Source organism: Eutrema salsugineum, unplaced genomic scaffold (genome assembly GCF_000478725.1).
Source record: "Eutrema salsugineum unplaced genomic scaffold, Eutsalg1_0 scaffold_9, whole genome shotgun sequence".
NCBI lineage: Eukaryota > Viridiplantae > Streptophyta > Magnoliopsida > Brassicales > Brassicaceae > Eutrema > Eutrema salsugineum.
Window position 1 is genome coordinate 8,634,912 of NW_006256342.1, and position 15,748 is coordinate 8,650,659.

A 15,748-nucleotide genomic window follows, 5' to 3' on the forward strand; every position below is an offset into this window, starting at 1 on the left:
GAATACGTGATGTAGGACTCATTCACATTGAATTCAAGGCTCAAGTTAGGTTGTTAGCCTAATAGGAGCTTGATGGTCGTTTTCTTGGAAGAAGAGTGGCTCTGTTTCTGTGAAGAATTATGGCTCGACGAAGATGACGACTCAGTGAAGAAGACCACAGATCCATCGTTTTCAACTTAAGCTTGGATCGATCTTGGAAACGGAGGCTGACTCACTTCCAAAACACCTTCAAGAATCTGCACAAATTGACTCATAGCTGGTCTATGACTCTCCTCGTCCTGTATGCACCAACACGCAACTTTACAAGCTCTTGTGAGCTCCTCTATGTCCACGGGCTCACCATCTAGTCTTGGGTCAAGTAGCGATCGGATGTCTCCATCTGCGGTGAGTACCGCTGCGGCCAAACTCGGAAAGTATCTGACTTTCCCATTTTCTAATTGCTCAGTGTTTCTTCTCCCTGAAACAAGCTCGAACAGCATCATTCCGTAGCTGTAAACATCGGCTTTCGCTGTTATCGCCGCTACTCCTGAGATCCATTCTGGTGCAAGATAGCCTCTTGTGCCTCTCATTGTTGTCAAAACCCTGCTAAAATCTCGTCCCACTAGCCTAGCCAAACCGAAATCAGCAACTTTGGGACCAAACTGTGGATCTAACAAGATGTTTTCCGGTTTTATATCGCAGTGAATGATACAGTCTCTACATTCGTTGTGTAAATAAGCCAATCCTCTAGCCGTCCCTAACGCGATTTGGTAACGCAGTTTACACCCAAGAACGATCTTCTCTTCGGTTTGATTGATGAAGAGATGGGAATCCAAAGAACCGTTAGGCATGTAATCATAAACCAGCAACTTCTAGTTTCCTTCGGAGCAAAAACCACGAAGCCTCACTATATTCATGTGTTGGATCATTCCTATGGTCACTACTTCCATCCTAAACTGCTTCTCTCCTTGGCTGATATCCTCAAGCCTCTTCACTGCGATGTCACTAGAATCATGTAAAACCCCTTTGAACACCGAACCAAAACCTCCTCTTCCTAGCTTCTCCGAGAAATTCTTAGTCGCGTTCTGTAATTTTCTATAGCTAAAAGCAGCCAATGTTCCATCACTCTTCTCTCCTCCCATTCTCTTCCTCCTCAGATACCTTACTGTTAAGATTACAGCCAACATAGCGAGAGCTATGACCCCTAAAGAGCCTAGAACTGTGCCAAGTATAATCACTTTGTTACTTTTACCGGAAGAAACACTAGACATGTCCGAAGCAGAGAGCCTAAGATATAACGTATTCCCCTCGCTGTTATCTTCTTCTAGTTGTTGAAGATTCAAGATATCTTTACTCCACTGTTGGAGGTGGGTTTAGCACCCCCTATTTAGCCCAACAAGCCCATCGAAATCCACCAGCATTACAATTTTGGCCCATTAGCAAGGTCCACAAAATCATTCCACCGTCATCACGTCACCTACTCGCTCACTATAAATAGAAGAGAAGAGGAGACCAAGAAAGGGGATCTCGGAAAAGGGAGAAGAGAAATAGCTTGTGAAGGGATGAGAACACCCAGCTCGCCAAAATCACCATCACCTCGCCAAAATCACTCCCACCTCGCCAAAATCACCATCACCTCGCCAAATTCACCATTACCTCGCCAAAATCACCATCACCTCGCCAAAATCACTCCCACCTCGCCAAAATCACCATCACCTCGCCAAATTCACCATCACCTCGCCAAATTCTCTGCCACCTCGTCAAGCCCACCTCACCTCGTCACCTCGTCAAGCCCACCTCACCTCATCACTTCGTCAAGCTCACCTCACCTCGTCACTTCATCAAGCTCACCTCACCTCGTCACTTCGTCACCTCGTCAAACTCATCTCGCCACCTCGTCAAACTCACCTCACCATGTTTTAAACTTTGTTCTTATTTCGTTGCCGACCTAAGCTTAATTTAACAGAAAATCTCCGAACTCTCCAACATAAATTGACTTGTTTGACCCGTGCGAATCCACGTTCAACATCCACGTCAAGCATCGATTCGAGCTTGCATCATGTGCATAAGCCTGACAAGAACAGTTCCCTAGACAAGCTGATCCGCAATTACTAAGACTCGTGTTCCCTAATACCTCTGAATTGTCAGGTAATTTCACGTTGGAAAGAAGCAGAGCCTGGCTAATGTCTCCACGAGAGCATTGGATCTCATTGTTTCTGACGCATCCCGATGAGTCATCCTTCAAGTCCCAATCTATTTGCGAATTGGGCCTAAACCCTTGAGGGCATTGGCAAAAAGGTTGAGACTGGGAACTGCATATCCCAAAGGAGCCACAGTAAGCATAGACTTGGCATTGTTGCCGAGGCTGAGTCCAAAACAAGTTCCATTGATCGTTGTCATGTTAACCAAGTGAACTGCTTGATCTGTCCCGATACGTCTATGGCGAACCGTGAGATATTCGCGTGGTTGTAGATTGAGTAAGTGAAGTACGACTCTGTCGAGTTAGAGAAAAAGCTGAAGTTGTAGATGTAATTGAGTCTCATTTCAGGGATCGATTCATTGAGATTGCTCTGAGGGTTCCAAGGACCACTTGACCAGTACTGAGTCGAACCGTTCCAGAGGATCTTGTAAGCTGTGGAATCATCTAGCTCGAGAGAGAACAAACCTGGTGATGGGTCATCAACATTCTTCCACGAGGTGAGTCGTTGTCTCTTTCCGGTTCGTTTGTCTAAACCGATTTTGGCTCCGGGAAGCAACGTGTTACTCGGATGATCAAAGCTTTGCCATAGAACAGAGCCCGATTCGTCTCTGAGAACGAGATTTTACGTCGTCGAACAACACCGCTTTGAGAACAGAGGAAGATTTTGTGGGATTGAGACCGGTAGACCAAACCGGAGTCTGGTTTTTGCCGTCGAGTAGTACTAAGTTCCCGTCGGAGATTTTGAGAACCGATGTGTTCTTGTCGGTGACTGGTTTGTCTCGATTAGCTACCCAGAGGACGGTTCGTTGAGGGAGTTGCTTATACCACATACCTATGTAGAAATTTGAAGAGGTGTTTCGAAGAAACCCATTTCGAAAGTTTCGCCGGAGGAGACGACTGTCTGGTCTCCGGAGAGAGTAAAGTCGGCCGATATTGTGTCGACGGCGGAAGAAACATGGATGCAGAGGAAGAAGAGAGAAGAGAAGGTGAAGAAGAACGAAACCATGGGAAAAGCTTAGAGGAAAGAACGAGATGGAGAGAGATCATATGAATAGTCTTTTGGTTTTTTTTTAAAACTACAAATCTTTTAAGTCTTTGGTCATGACTCGTGAGGTTTGGTTTGTCAATGGCGAATTGGAAAATTAGAAAGAAGATACAACGAAGATTTGATTTTATGTGGTTCGTTTCTTTACTTCTTTTCTTGGGGAAAAGTCAAACAAGTTACGTAAGTGTAATACTGTGAATTGAATCTTTTCTTGACTTCGTCAACTTCATCGTCTTGTACGTTTCGTTGTTAAAATGCAAAATGCGATACTTTATAAGTTGCATTATAGCACCAGGAAGCCAAGTATCTGAGAGATTGTCAAAACTCTGCCACAACACGTTGGCCGATGAATTAGGCCTATCTCTCAACACTCGATTCGCCACCCAAACTAGTGTCCGTGGATGCACTTGCTTGTACCATATGCCTAAGTAGTACAAATTAGAAATAACTGGTATCGAATATTGAAAGATAATTTAAATTAGAGATTGTGTTAGTTGAAGAAGAAACTTGGAGAGACATGAACATCGTCAAGAATCCGTAGGTGGATATGATGAAGAACATTTTCTTCTAACAGCTGTCCATGTTCGAATGACCACAAGTTACGAAGGGTTTGCTTAGCAATTATTTGATCACACAATGAGAAGTGTATTCTTGACTTGTGAGTCAACTAAGTAGGGACACGTTGAAAAGTAAGAACAAGAATTTAAAGTTCAATCAAAGACTGACCATAATTATTTCAAAGTTGAACTGAATAGTGAATACAACCCTTGTCATTTTTTCTCGATATTTTTTTCTTAATTTAAATTAATTATATTATAACTAGGCTTTTAATGAAGATTCTCAAAGGAATGGAGAAATGAGGAGCAGTAAATGGGAACCACCTCCACAAGAATGGTTGAAATGCAACTTTGATAATAGGTTTAATGTCAAAGGAAAATCGACAGGAGTGGGATGGATCTTAAGAGATTATAAAGGGCAACATATAATATTATCAGGTCAACACACCATTATAGGCGGAAGCAATCGGATTCCTGCTCCTGCATGTGCTTCAAATTATATAGGCGCAAGGATGGCGAAATGTAGACCATGAACTGAGACTCATTAGGGTTAGTTTTTTAATAATAAAGTTGGATTAGAGACCTATATAAGAGACCCATTTATTTTGGATATACATTGCTAGAAACTTTTTGGGTTTTTAAAAAAAATGCATTTTATTTATAAAAATATAATTATTTCATTATAAAGATTAAGACAAGAACATTAAAAAAATAAAACATAAATTTTATTGATAAAAATTTAAAAAGAATTCACTTACTTTAATCCAAATACAAAAATACATTTAACTGGATTATATAAAACAAAAATTATTTAACTGGATTATATAAAAAAAGTTTAATATCTCCATATTAATACAGTCCCTTGACAAATGAATATGTAGTCATTCTTTTTTTTTTCATTAGTAGCAATTACTAAAGTGTTGTGCATGACTAGTTCATCGTCCTTCCATTGTTGATTGTGTTGCTTCGTTAATAGAGAACACATAATCAGACGGCACTAACCGTTGATTGCTGTTCAGCACGTTTGTGAACGTTGGCTGAATTGGAATTGGGAGATCGTGATCGTTGCTCAACATATACACAATTTTCGAAATCGTCGGCCTGTCTTTTGGATGATAATGAACGCAAAGAAGCGCGATGTGAACGCACCGCATCACTTCTTTTAAAGGATACGAATCACCTAATGCTTCATCTACAATGCTTATACCTTTTGTCTCACACCAAGATTCCCATGCCTGAAAAAGATTAATAGCATACTTTATACTTTCATGAGTATTTGATTAAGATAATAGATGAATGATATCAATCTATAATTAAACACACTCACATAAGTAATAATTCTGTGTTTTTGGTCGTTATAAAGAAACCTGGTCGCCTTTTTGCCTGATACGATCTCTATTAACAGTACTCCAAAGCTAAATATATCTGATTTCTCCGAAATCATTCCGCCTAACGCATATTCCGGTGACATATAGCCGCTATATTCAACCATTGTAACAAAAGTAAATCATAGGAACTTGATATTATCAAAGAAGCCATTATTGTTTAAATTTTGTTGTGACTTCGTTCAAATGTTAGAATATTCCTTTTTAGATGTCAAAAGCACAAATTTTTAGTTTAATTAACATCAATTGAAAATTGTAAAGCAAAGGGAAAACAAAAATACCGTTGGCTGTTAACAATTTGCAAACGATGTTTGATAAAAGTAAAGACAAAAATGATAAATTTTAAATCTAAAACGGCATTTAAACATGTAAAATCCATGCACAATCAGAAATTTTCAGTGTTTGAAACAGCCAAAAAGCATTTGGATTGTATACTTACAATGTCCCGACAATTCTTTCGGAGCTGTCATCGATCTGTTTGCAACCAAAGATCCTTGCGGTTTGAAATCTTGGGATTCATCTCATCGTCAAGAAGAATGTTGCTTGCCTTAAGATCTCGATGGATGATCTTTAGACGAGAGTCTTCATGCAGATATTGAAGACCTTTTGTAGTCCCAATTACTATTTTCATACGCTTCTCCCAATCCATATACTTGGATTTAAGTGGATCTATATGCATGCCCCAAACAAAAAGAAAGAAGACATTGATGAAGAGTTTCAATAGTATATAACAAAGGGTTTCAAATTCACAATTTAACAGTTTTGAAGAAATATCTCATCACTTACCAAAAAGTAAAGCATTATAAGTAGCAACGAGAATATATTGGGATTCTTCTCTCTGCTGACGTGGCAAGGGCGATCATATTGGCGATTAGGGTTTCTGTTTCTTCAGCCGTGCACCATGGCCTCCGGCGAGGATCCACCGCCGTTTTCTACCCAAATCGATCAGGAAAACATCGACCAATCTCAGCAAACTCAGGGAGACTCTCAGAACTCCCAACCTAAGCAACTATACTCTGCCATCGTTCAAAACAAGTCGCTTCTCTACCATCATGAACTCAGGGTTACGGAAGTTGATGGAACTCCAACAGTGGTGATACCTGATGATATTATTAAAGGGTCATCTCCTTTGTGGGAGGACCTCATCGTCGAAAAGTTTCTAGCTACTGCACCGCACATCGCAAAAGTGCACGTCATCGTGAATAAGAACTGGTCCTTGGGGGACAAGTCATCAAAGATTGATGCCTTTGTGGTGAACACAACTACGATAAAGTTTCGAATTCGGAATATCTTTGCAAGGGATCGGGTTCTTCGTAGGGGTATGTGGAATATAGCCGATGTCCCAATGATTGTGTCGAAGTGGTCTCCGGTGACTGAAGAGGCGCAACCGGAGCTTCAATCTGTGCCGATGTGGGTCGTCCTTAAAAACGTTCCACATAAGATGTTTCACTGGAAGGGATTGAGCTTCTTGTCAAGTGCTGTGGGGGTCCCTAAGAAGCTCCATCCTGATACTGAGCTTTGCAAAAGTTTCGAGGAAGCCAGGATTCTTGTGGAAGCTGATCTGTCAAAGGAGTTGCCGGACTCATACCGATTTACATCAGAGAAAGGAGTGGACTCATTGGTCGAATTTCACTATCCATGGCTTCCACCGCGATGCTCAAAGTGTTCAAAGTGGGGTCATGCTCTCGAAGCTTGCCTAGTTAAGGGAGGACAAGTGAGACTGCTTAGGCGAGGTGCAGAGGATCTGCAGGATGTTTCAAAACTACAGATGGCGAAGGCTACAATATGTAATACAGAGCCTAAGAGGGTTGAATCTGAAGTCGTGCAGGGAGGTTTTAATGGCACTAGTGAAGTAGCAAATCCAGTTACTTGTTCAGAGTCTGTTGGAGTATCAAGAGGCAGTAAACCTGATACAATTCAGGAAAAAGTGGTGGAAACAACGGTAACAGAGGTCGACGAAGGCACCTCATGGTGCACAGTATCACCAGCGAAAGTTGGAAGACAGAATGGGAAAAAAGTAAGCGCCGATTCAATTGAGGTCTCTCCTTCGAGATTCAACATTTTGGATAATCTTGGGGATACTTCCGATCAGCCCTCTGATGCAGAAGTTGCAGAAGTTGAAGAGGGGGAGATTGCAGAGATCTCAGAGGGGTTATCGAGCAAGATGAACGATGGAAAAGAGGAAGGTTCAAATCAGGTTAGCCTGGTGAAAGGTCACGACGACAAACGTCCACCTGTGCCTAAAGGAAAAAAGAATTCTACCAAGTCTATCTCAGAACCTAATGCTCAAGCCACAAAGGAACAGCTCCCGAGTGCCTTGGGAAGAAGGAGTGCGCAAAACAAACAATAATTTATGTCGAATTTCTTTGTGTGGAATATTCGGGGTCTGAACAAAACCAATAAACATTCAGTTATTAAGGATTGGGTTCGGAATATGTCTTTTCAGTTTGGTGCTTTGTTGGAGACAAGGGTCAATGAAACGAAATCTCAGAAACTTGCGGCTTTGATATTTGGTGATTGGTCTCTTATGACCAATTATGAATATCAACGTCTTGGACGAATCTGGCTGGTATGGAGGAAGGATGTCCGGTTAACTCCTTTTTCAAAAATGATCAGTTTATTACGTGCTCTATCAAGCTGGCAGATAGAGATGAAGAATTTTTTTCCACGTTCGCGTACGCTTCAAACTTCATGGTGGAGCGTAGAACCCTGTGGGGTGATCTACAGGATCATCACAATTCCCCAATCTTTCGGAACAAGCCATGGATAATATTAGGGGATTTTAATGATATTCGATGGTGATGAGCACTCAGGTTTCGAAAATTCTCCACACATTACTGTGGGAATGAGAGACTTCCAGGAGCTTGTGAAGGACTGTTCTTTAACAGACTTACCGTCCCATGGTTCAGTGTTTACTTGGTGTAATAAGCGAGAGCAGGATTTAGTGCTAAAGAAATTAGATCGAGTGCTGATGAATGAGCATTGGTTGCAAGTTTTCCCTCTTTCATATAATGTCTTCGAAGCTGGGGGTTGTTCGGATCATGCAAGGTGTCGCGTTCACCTGGGGTCTGAAGCCACTACTAACCGTAAGCCTTTTAAATTTGTGAATGTGATTGCAGATCTTGATGCTTTTCTTCCGATGGTAGGCAGCTACTGGAGTGAGACAGAGTCAATATTTCTCTCTACTTCTTCATTGTTCCGTTTTGCTAAGAAACTCAAGGGTTTAAAGCCCTTTATCTGCTCTCTGGCCAAGGACAGATTGGGAAACTTAGTCAAGCGATCAAAAGAAGCCTACGAGGTGCTGTGTGCCAAACAGGAAGCTAATTTGATACGTCCTAGTGTGCAAGCTATGGAAGATGAGAATGAAGCTTATCGTCAATGGGAGTTTGTCTCAAGTTTGGAGGAGAAATATCTAAAGCAAAAATCAAAGATGCATTGGCTCAAGATTGGTGATGGAAATAATAAATCTTTTCACAAAGGAGTGGCTGCAAGAGAAAGCCAAAATACGATCAGAGAGATTCAATGCCGCGGTGGTACTGTTGTTTCTAGTAATGATGATATTAAAAAGGAGGCTGAGGATTTTTTCCGAGAGTTTCTCCAACACTCTCCAGATAACTTCGAGGGTATATCTGTTGAGGCGCTCAAGCCACTTTTGCCTCAATGTTCAGAGACGCATCATGCTGCTCTTCAGCGAGAGGTCACAGAAGAGGAAATCAGAGGTGTTCTGTTCTAAATGCTAAGTGATAAGTCGCCAGGACCTGATGGGTTCACCACCGAATTCTTCAATAAAGCGTGGACTGTGGTGGGTTCAGAGTTCGTAATTGCAGTTCAATCGTTCTTTGTGAAAGGGTTTTTACCAAAGGGGGTCAATACTACGATATTAGCCCTTATTCAGAAGAAAACAGAGGCAAAGGAGATGCGCAACTACAGGCCCATTTCCTTTTGTAACGTGTTATACAAAGTAATATCAAAAATTATTGCAAACAGGTTTAAAGGAATCCTGCCTGAGCTCATCTCTTTGAATCAGTCTGCATTCATCAAGGACAGACTTCTGATTGAGAATTTGCTCCTAGCAACAGAGTTGGTGAAGGATTATCACAAGGATTCTGTCTCTTCGCGGTGTGCAATAAAAATTGATATCTCTAAAGCGTTTGACTCTGTCCAGTGGTCGTTTCTGATGAATACTCTTGCAGCGATGAATTTGCCTCCGAAGTTCATTCATTGGATTCAACTTTGTGTGACAACTGCAACTTTCTCAGTACAAGTAAATGGGGAGCTTGCTGGTTTTTTCCAGAGTAAACGTGGATTGCGTCAGGGATGTGCCCTCTCTCCTTATTTATTTGTTATCAGCATGAATGTTCTCGCAAAGCTTCTTGATCGGGCAGCTAGTGCGAATGAGTTTGGTTTTCATCCGAAGTACAAAAATCTAGGCATCACGCACCTAAGCTTTGCTGATGATATTATGGTTTTCTCTGATGGAAAGGTTCGATCAATAGAGGGTATTGTCAGAGTTTTTGATGAGTTCGCATGTATCTCGGGTCTTAAAATGAGTTTGGAGAAATCCACGATCTATCTTGCGGGTGTCACTGATCCTGTACGGCAGAGCATTACGGCGAGGTTTCTAATTGGCGTAGGGGAGCTACCAGTTAGATACCTAGGCCTACCTTTGTTGACGAAGCGAATGTCTTCGAATGACTATCTCCCGTTATTAGAAAGCATCAGGAAAAGGATCAGCTCTTGGACGACTCGTGCCCTTTCTTACGCAGGACGTCTTCAGCTAATTCAATCGGTCATTCTCACTTTGACAAACTTTTGGCTGGCTGCATTCCGGCTTCCCTCTGAGTGTATTCGTGATATTGAGAGGCTGTGCTCGGCATTTTTGTGGTCAGGTCCCACGTTAAATTCACGCAAGGCCAAGATCGCTTGGCAGGATGTATCTCGTCTAAAAGCTGAAGGAGGTCTTGGTATTAGGCCACTGAAAAAAGTAAACATGATCTGTTGTCTTAAGCTGGTTTGGAGAATCGCCTCTTCTCACCAGTCGATATGGGTTAATTGGATCAAGACATACCTGATCCGTCAAGGTTCGTTCTGGTCGGTTAGCTCTACTACGAGCATGGGATCCTGGATGTGGAAGAAAGTACTGAAAATGAGAGACAAAGCTCTAGGGTTTTTCAGGGTCACGGTGGGTAATGGGTTGAAAACATCATTCTGGTATGATGTTTGGTCACCAATGGGTCGGCTTATTGATATAACTGGGACTCGAGGTTTCATTGATCTTGGTATTCCAATGCACTCTACGGTGGCTCATGCGCTTAGTCGTCGTCGGCGGCGTCATCGAGTGGATTATCTCAATGATATTGAAAATCTGCTTGACACACATCGGATTAGTCAGAATAACGCTGCTGAGGACACGCCCCTCTGGAGATGGAAGGATGACACTTTCAAACGGGTTTTCAATACTAAGCGTACTAGGAGTTTGATTCGGAATCCTGGCCCTGAAGTCTTGTGGTATAAAAGCGTGTGGTTCCCTTACTCCACGCCTAAATACTCCTTCCTGACTTGGCTGGCAAGTCACGATCGCCTCTCCACCACAGATCGCATGGTGATGTGGAACACGGGAGTCAACACTGCATGTGTCCTCTGCCATTCTCTTACTGAATCAAGGGACCATCTATTTTTCTCATGCAGCTACTCTACAGAAGTATGGACTGAGTTGTCTAAAGGCCTCCTTCACTCTCACTTTTCAACAGATTGGCATTCCATTGTCGCTATCACCTCATCTGCAATCTTCGACCGTGTCCGCCTCTTCCTGGCTAGGTATGTCTTCCAGGCGACCATACATAGCATCTGGAAAGAGAGAAACGACCTCTCCCATCTGCAGCTCTTACCAAATTCATCGACAAGCAAGTGCGAAACCGGCTCTCGCTGATCCGGTCTATGGGAGATAGACGTTTCGACCAAGCTCTCCAGATCTGGTTCGAGACAAGAACATGAAATTTTGTAATTTTATTTAAAAGCTTTCAAAGCAAAGATGCATTAGTTGTAAAACAGGTTTTTGGTTGAATATAATTTTACATTCAATTCAAAAAAAAAAAAAAAAAAAAGTTAAGCTTAAAGGCTCTGTATTGGACATATACTCGTAGATAAGGAGTTTTTCGTCTCCTTCCACGCAATATCCTAAAAGCCTCACAAGGTTATTGTGTTGAAGTTTTATGATAAAAACCACTTCGTTCTTGAACTCTATCAAACCCAGGCTTGACTTTTTTGACAACCTTTTGATCGCCACATCAATGCCATTAGGTAGATTTCTCTAAGAGGTAAAAACAAAAATACTTACCATCTTACAATTTCTTTTTTGATAACTAAGGCGTAATAAGACTTTTACCACCCGCCTAATTCCCCAAAGTGAGTGTAGTCAACGAGTAGCCCAATCATCCGATTTTTAAATAAAATCTAAACAAAAACAACATTTGGACTGGCCAAATGGGAAGGAAGTTTTACATATATTTTACTTATCATGTGTTTATTACCTTATAGACCGGACCAAAACCACCTTCTCCTAACTTGTTTTCCTCTGAAAAATTATTCGTTGCAGCCATTATATCATGTAAATTTAGGTAAAACATGTGTTCCCCATCATCAATTATGCCTTCTTCCGGTATCTCATTGCTCTGCTTTTTGTCTGCCCAAAAAAAATAGCCTTTCAAAAACTTAATAACAAATCTCGTAAAAACCTCATGAAAAATACCAATCTCACCTTTTGGTGCTCTTTTGCCTCTCTGTATAGATGAAAAGTAACAATACCAACTAATAGAAATCGCAGCAGCTGCTACTAGTGTTAGTAAAACGGGTAGCACAATGTTTCTGACTTTACGATTTTAGACGGGCCGACCCGTGTCCAAGTAGCCCAACCCGTTGCATTTTTTTTGGCGAACTGCGATGGGGCCAACCCGCCATGAATTGCGGACGAGAAATTTATATCCAAGCTCGCTCTGCATTATCTACGGGTCAGCGGGTCAACCCATGGGTCGAGAATAAACCAAAACATATATATATTATGATGTTCGATGCTACATTTTGATACAGAAACTTAGATTTTAATTCGATGTTTTTGTTATTTCTGTAGGTCTAGTTCTTCTCAAATTATACAGATTCAACAAATATACAAATTAAAAAAAAAAGCAAATATACAAGTTTTAACCCAAAAAAATTATACAAATAATGGTTCTAATGGAAGAAGGAAAAATAAAAACCACAAGAAGTTAACGTTGTGAAGTTTTGCCGGTTTGGAAAAAAAACAATGTTATGAAACTTCACCACTTTGTAATTTAGAGTTACCATACCTCATAGGAAGCCAAATTGATACCCTCTTTAGCTGACTAGTGAGTTCTTCAAAGTTTAATTGAATTTGGTAAATCCAAAAGTTGATGATGATGAAACAGACAAATTAATTGAAATTCATGGTGTAAGAATCCACCTTAAGACAGTGTTGATTCAATGAAATGTTTACAATACTAAATATGAAGTTCATGGTGTAACCTTATCACGATCCATTTCTTCAAAGAGCCTCAAGGTTTCGCAAAAGTTTTGTTTTTTGCAGAACCCATCAATTCTGTTGCCGTAAGTGACTGAATTAGGTTTGAATCTTCGTTTTACCATTTCATGGTAGCAGAGCTCTGTGGTCGTGACATCACCAGCTTCTTTTGACCGATTTAGTGCAGAAAACTTTGTTTTGTGAAAAAACACTTCATCTTTTGCGGGTTACCCGCAAAACCGTGACGGGTTAGTCCAATAAACCCGTAACCAGTGACGGGTACAACCACTAAACCTGCAAAATTATGGACACTCAATTATGTGTCCAGGCCCGCCCCACAGCGGACCTACATGGACCTGACCCGGGGGTTGTGGCCCATGTTGACATCTCTACTTTACGATGTTTTGCCCTTGATGCATTCCTCGAATTCACAATTTCAGTGTCATTATTAAATCTGACATAAAACGTCTTTCCTCGCTGTTACTTGCATCAAGTTGTTGGAGATTGAAGATATCTCCTTCCCAAATCAAGCACTTGTTCCCATCATACGCATAGGCCTTGCAACTACAATCAGCTAGGCAAGCTGAGTCACATGTAGTTGGAAAGGTTTTTGTCAAAACCCTTTCTTCTGGATAAGTGGCTAGTTTCATGTTCCGAAGAGGAAGAAACTTGTCATTTCCTTTGCCACATTTGGTTAAATAGGTTTCGCTTACACATCTACCAGATGTATCATTAGAGTCTGTTCGTCTTGGGATAGGAATACATTCGCAGGTTGAATTTGAATGCTCGTTGCAGATCCCAAACGACCCACATAAACGATTAGCCTTACATATATGGCTAGGTACAGTACAAGGAGAATTCCACCTTTTGTACTTCTCAACCCAAGTGTACGCCCTTAGCCGTCCTGAAAAATCCATAACCAAACGAAATGGGTTTTGGCTACGTACTGAATATGTGATGGACGACTCAGTCACATTTAATTCAAAGCTCAAGCTACGATTGAAACTCATTTCTGTAGATTGCTTGAATAGGCTAAGTTGATCATCCAATGCCCCACTCGACCAGTATGATTTAGATCCATTTGAAACCATGACGAGAGAGTCTCTATTAATATTGTCAAACTCAAGAGAGTAACGACCAGGTGATGGATCTTCCAAGGTGTTCCAAGAAGTGAGACAATTGCTTCCTCTTATGTAGTTGCTCCACTGGAGTATTTTAGCACCAGGAAGCCAAGTATCCGAGATATCATCAAAACTCTGCCACGACACATTGGCGGATGAATTAGGCCCATCTCTCAGCACTAGATTACCACTATGAAGCAAATAGGCTTCAACATATGAGCCACTTTAAAAAAAAACTCTAGTCGACCAAAATATTTCCTTTTCATTATGAAGCATGAAGTTTCCATCTAAGATCTCTAAGATGACACCATCACTATATGGGGCAGAAGATGCTCGATTCGCCACCCAAACCACTGTCACTGGATGCACTTTCTTGTACCAAATGCCTAAGTTGTACAAATTAGAATTACCTCATGAAAAGAAACCGAGTTCGAAGACACCACCACTAGAAACAATGGTATCGAACATTGAAAGATAACTTAAGTTAGAGATTGTGCCAGTTGAAGAAGAAACTTGGAGAGACATGAACATCGTCAAGAATCCGTAGGTGGATACAAAGAGCATGTTCTTCTTGCAGCTATCCATGTTCGAATGACCGCAAGTTGAGAGGATAGCTTAGCAATTATTTATTCACACAATGATAAGAGTCTTCTTGACTTGTGAGTCAACTAAGTAGGGACACGTTGAAAATAAGAGCAAGAATTTAAAGTTCAATCAAAGACTGACCATAATTATTTTTAAACTGAACTGAATAGAAAAGTATTTCAAATTTTGCCTTTGAGGGGATTTTCTCTCTCGACTCCCCTAGCCGCCGGTCTCCTCCCTCGCTTTATCCGTTTGCCCTCTCCGGTTATCGGCGCACCTCGCCGGAGCCGTGTGAGGGCCCTCTCTTCTCTCTTTTTCTTTTGCCTGGTGTCTCTCTCTGCGGTTTGCTTTCTCTCTCAGATCTGTTTGCTGTGTCGGTGGTCTCTGTCGGTTATCGGCGCATCTCGGAGTTACCGCTGGTGGTTGTCGACAGCCCTCGCAGAGCCGGTTTTATCGAGGACTACGGCCCGGTTTCTGCTCGTCATCGGCTTGTCGTTGATACCCCTCAGAGGCTCCGCCGTGTTGGTTTGTCTGATCGGTCTCCCGGCGTAAAGGTGGAGGTTCAAGCCTCCACATTGACGCCTGGAGTTTAAGCCGTGCTCTGCGGCAGTGCGTTGAGGAGCGTTGTGTAAAGCTCGCCCTTTTGAGGACGCCGGCAGGTTTTGATAGCGCTTCTCGGAGGAGGTGAGTTGGAGGCATCAGGTACCGCCGTTGATTGGTCAGTAAATGATGAGTGGAGATTTTGACTCATTCTAACTTGTGTTTACTAATTTTTTTAGGAGTTTTTGGAGTCTTTTCAGGAAGTTTCAGGTGACTTAGAGGCCTTATCAAAGGATTGGAGTGTTTAGGAGGCATTGGAGCAAAAAGAGATGAATTTGAGCAATAAGGAGCTATTTCACACGTTTTTGGAGAAATCATCCCCGGAGCACCTGCTCCCGGTTTGGACCCTTCGTGGAGCACCTGCTCCAGACGGGAGAAAAATAAGGAAAACATCTTTACCTAATCTCAAGCCGCGTGAAAGGAATAAAAGGAGTCCAAGCCGCCTATCTTTACTTCTACGCTTTCTTTTTACAATTGCCTGAACCATAGAGTTTTTACTTGTAAGCTTTTGGGAGAAGAAATCTGCTACACTTTGAGAAGAATTCTGAACCCTATTATCTCTTCTGCGATTTTAATTCATGAATTCCTTTCCATCTGCTTCTGTGTTTCTTTTCTCCATGTCTGAGTAGATCTCTTAGCTAGATTAAAGCGTTCAAAGGATTTGATGAGTTAGAGGATTAGATGCAAATAGGGCTTGATATCTATTGTCTTCACCATTGTTAGACTTAATGCTTAGGTTGAA

The 15,748-nt window shown here is 41.6% G+C and overlaps 1 protein-coding gene and 1 pseudogene across 1 annotated transcript; both read right to left on the reverse strand.

Moving 5' to 3' along the window:
- Positions 1-49: 49 nt before the first annotated feature.
- On the reverse strand, positions 50-3,302 carry LOC18008595 (annotated as a pseudogene).
- Positions 3,303-4,716: 1,414 nt separating this feature from the next.
- Positions 4,717-14,406, reverse strand: LOC18008773 (G-type lectin S-receptor-like serine/threonine-protein kinase At4g11900). The gene is given in 10 exon segments (XM_006391322.2): positions 4,717-5,016; positions 5,109-5,259; positions 5,606-5,668; positions 5,670-5,853; positions 11,284-11,476; positions 11,697-11,848; positions 11,924-12,039; positions 13,083-13,177; positions 13,180-14,044; positions 14,237-14,406. Coding segments are annotated over 10 exon segments (2,289 nt in total).
- Between the last annotated feature and the right edge of the window lie 1,342 nt (positions 14,407-15,748).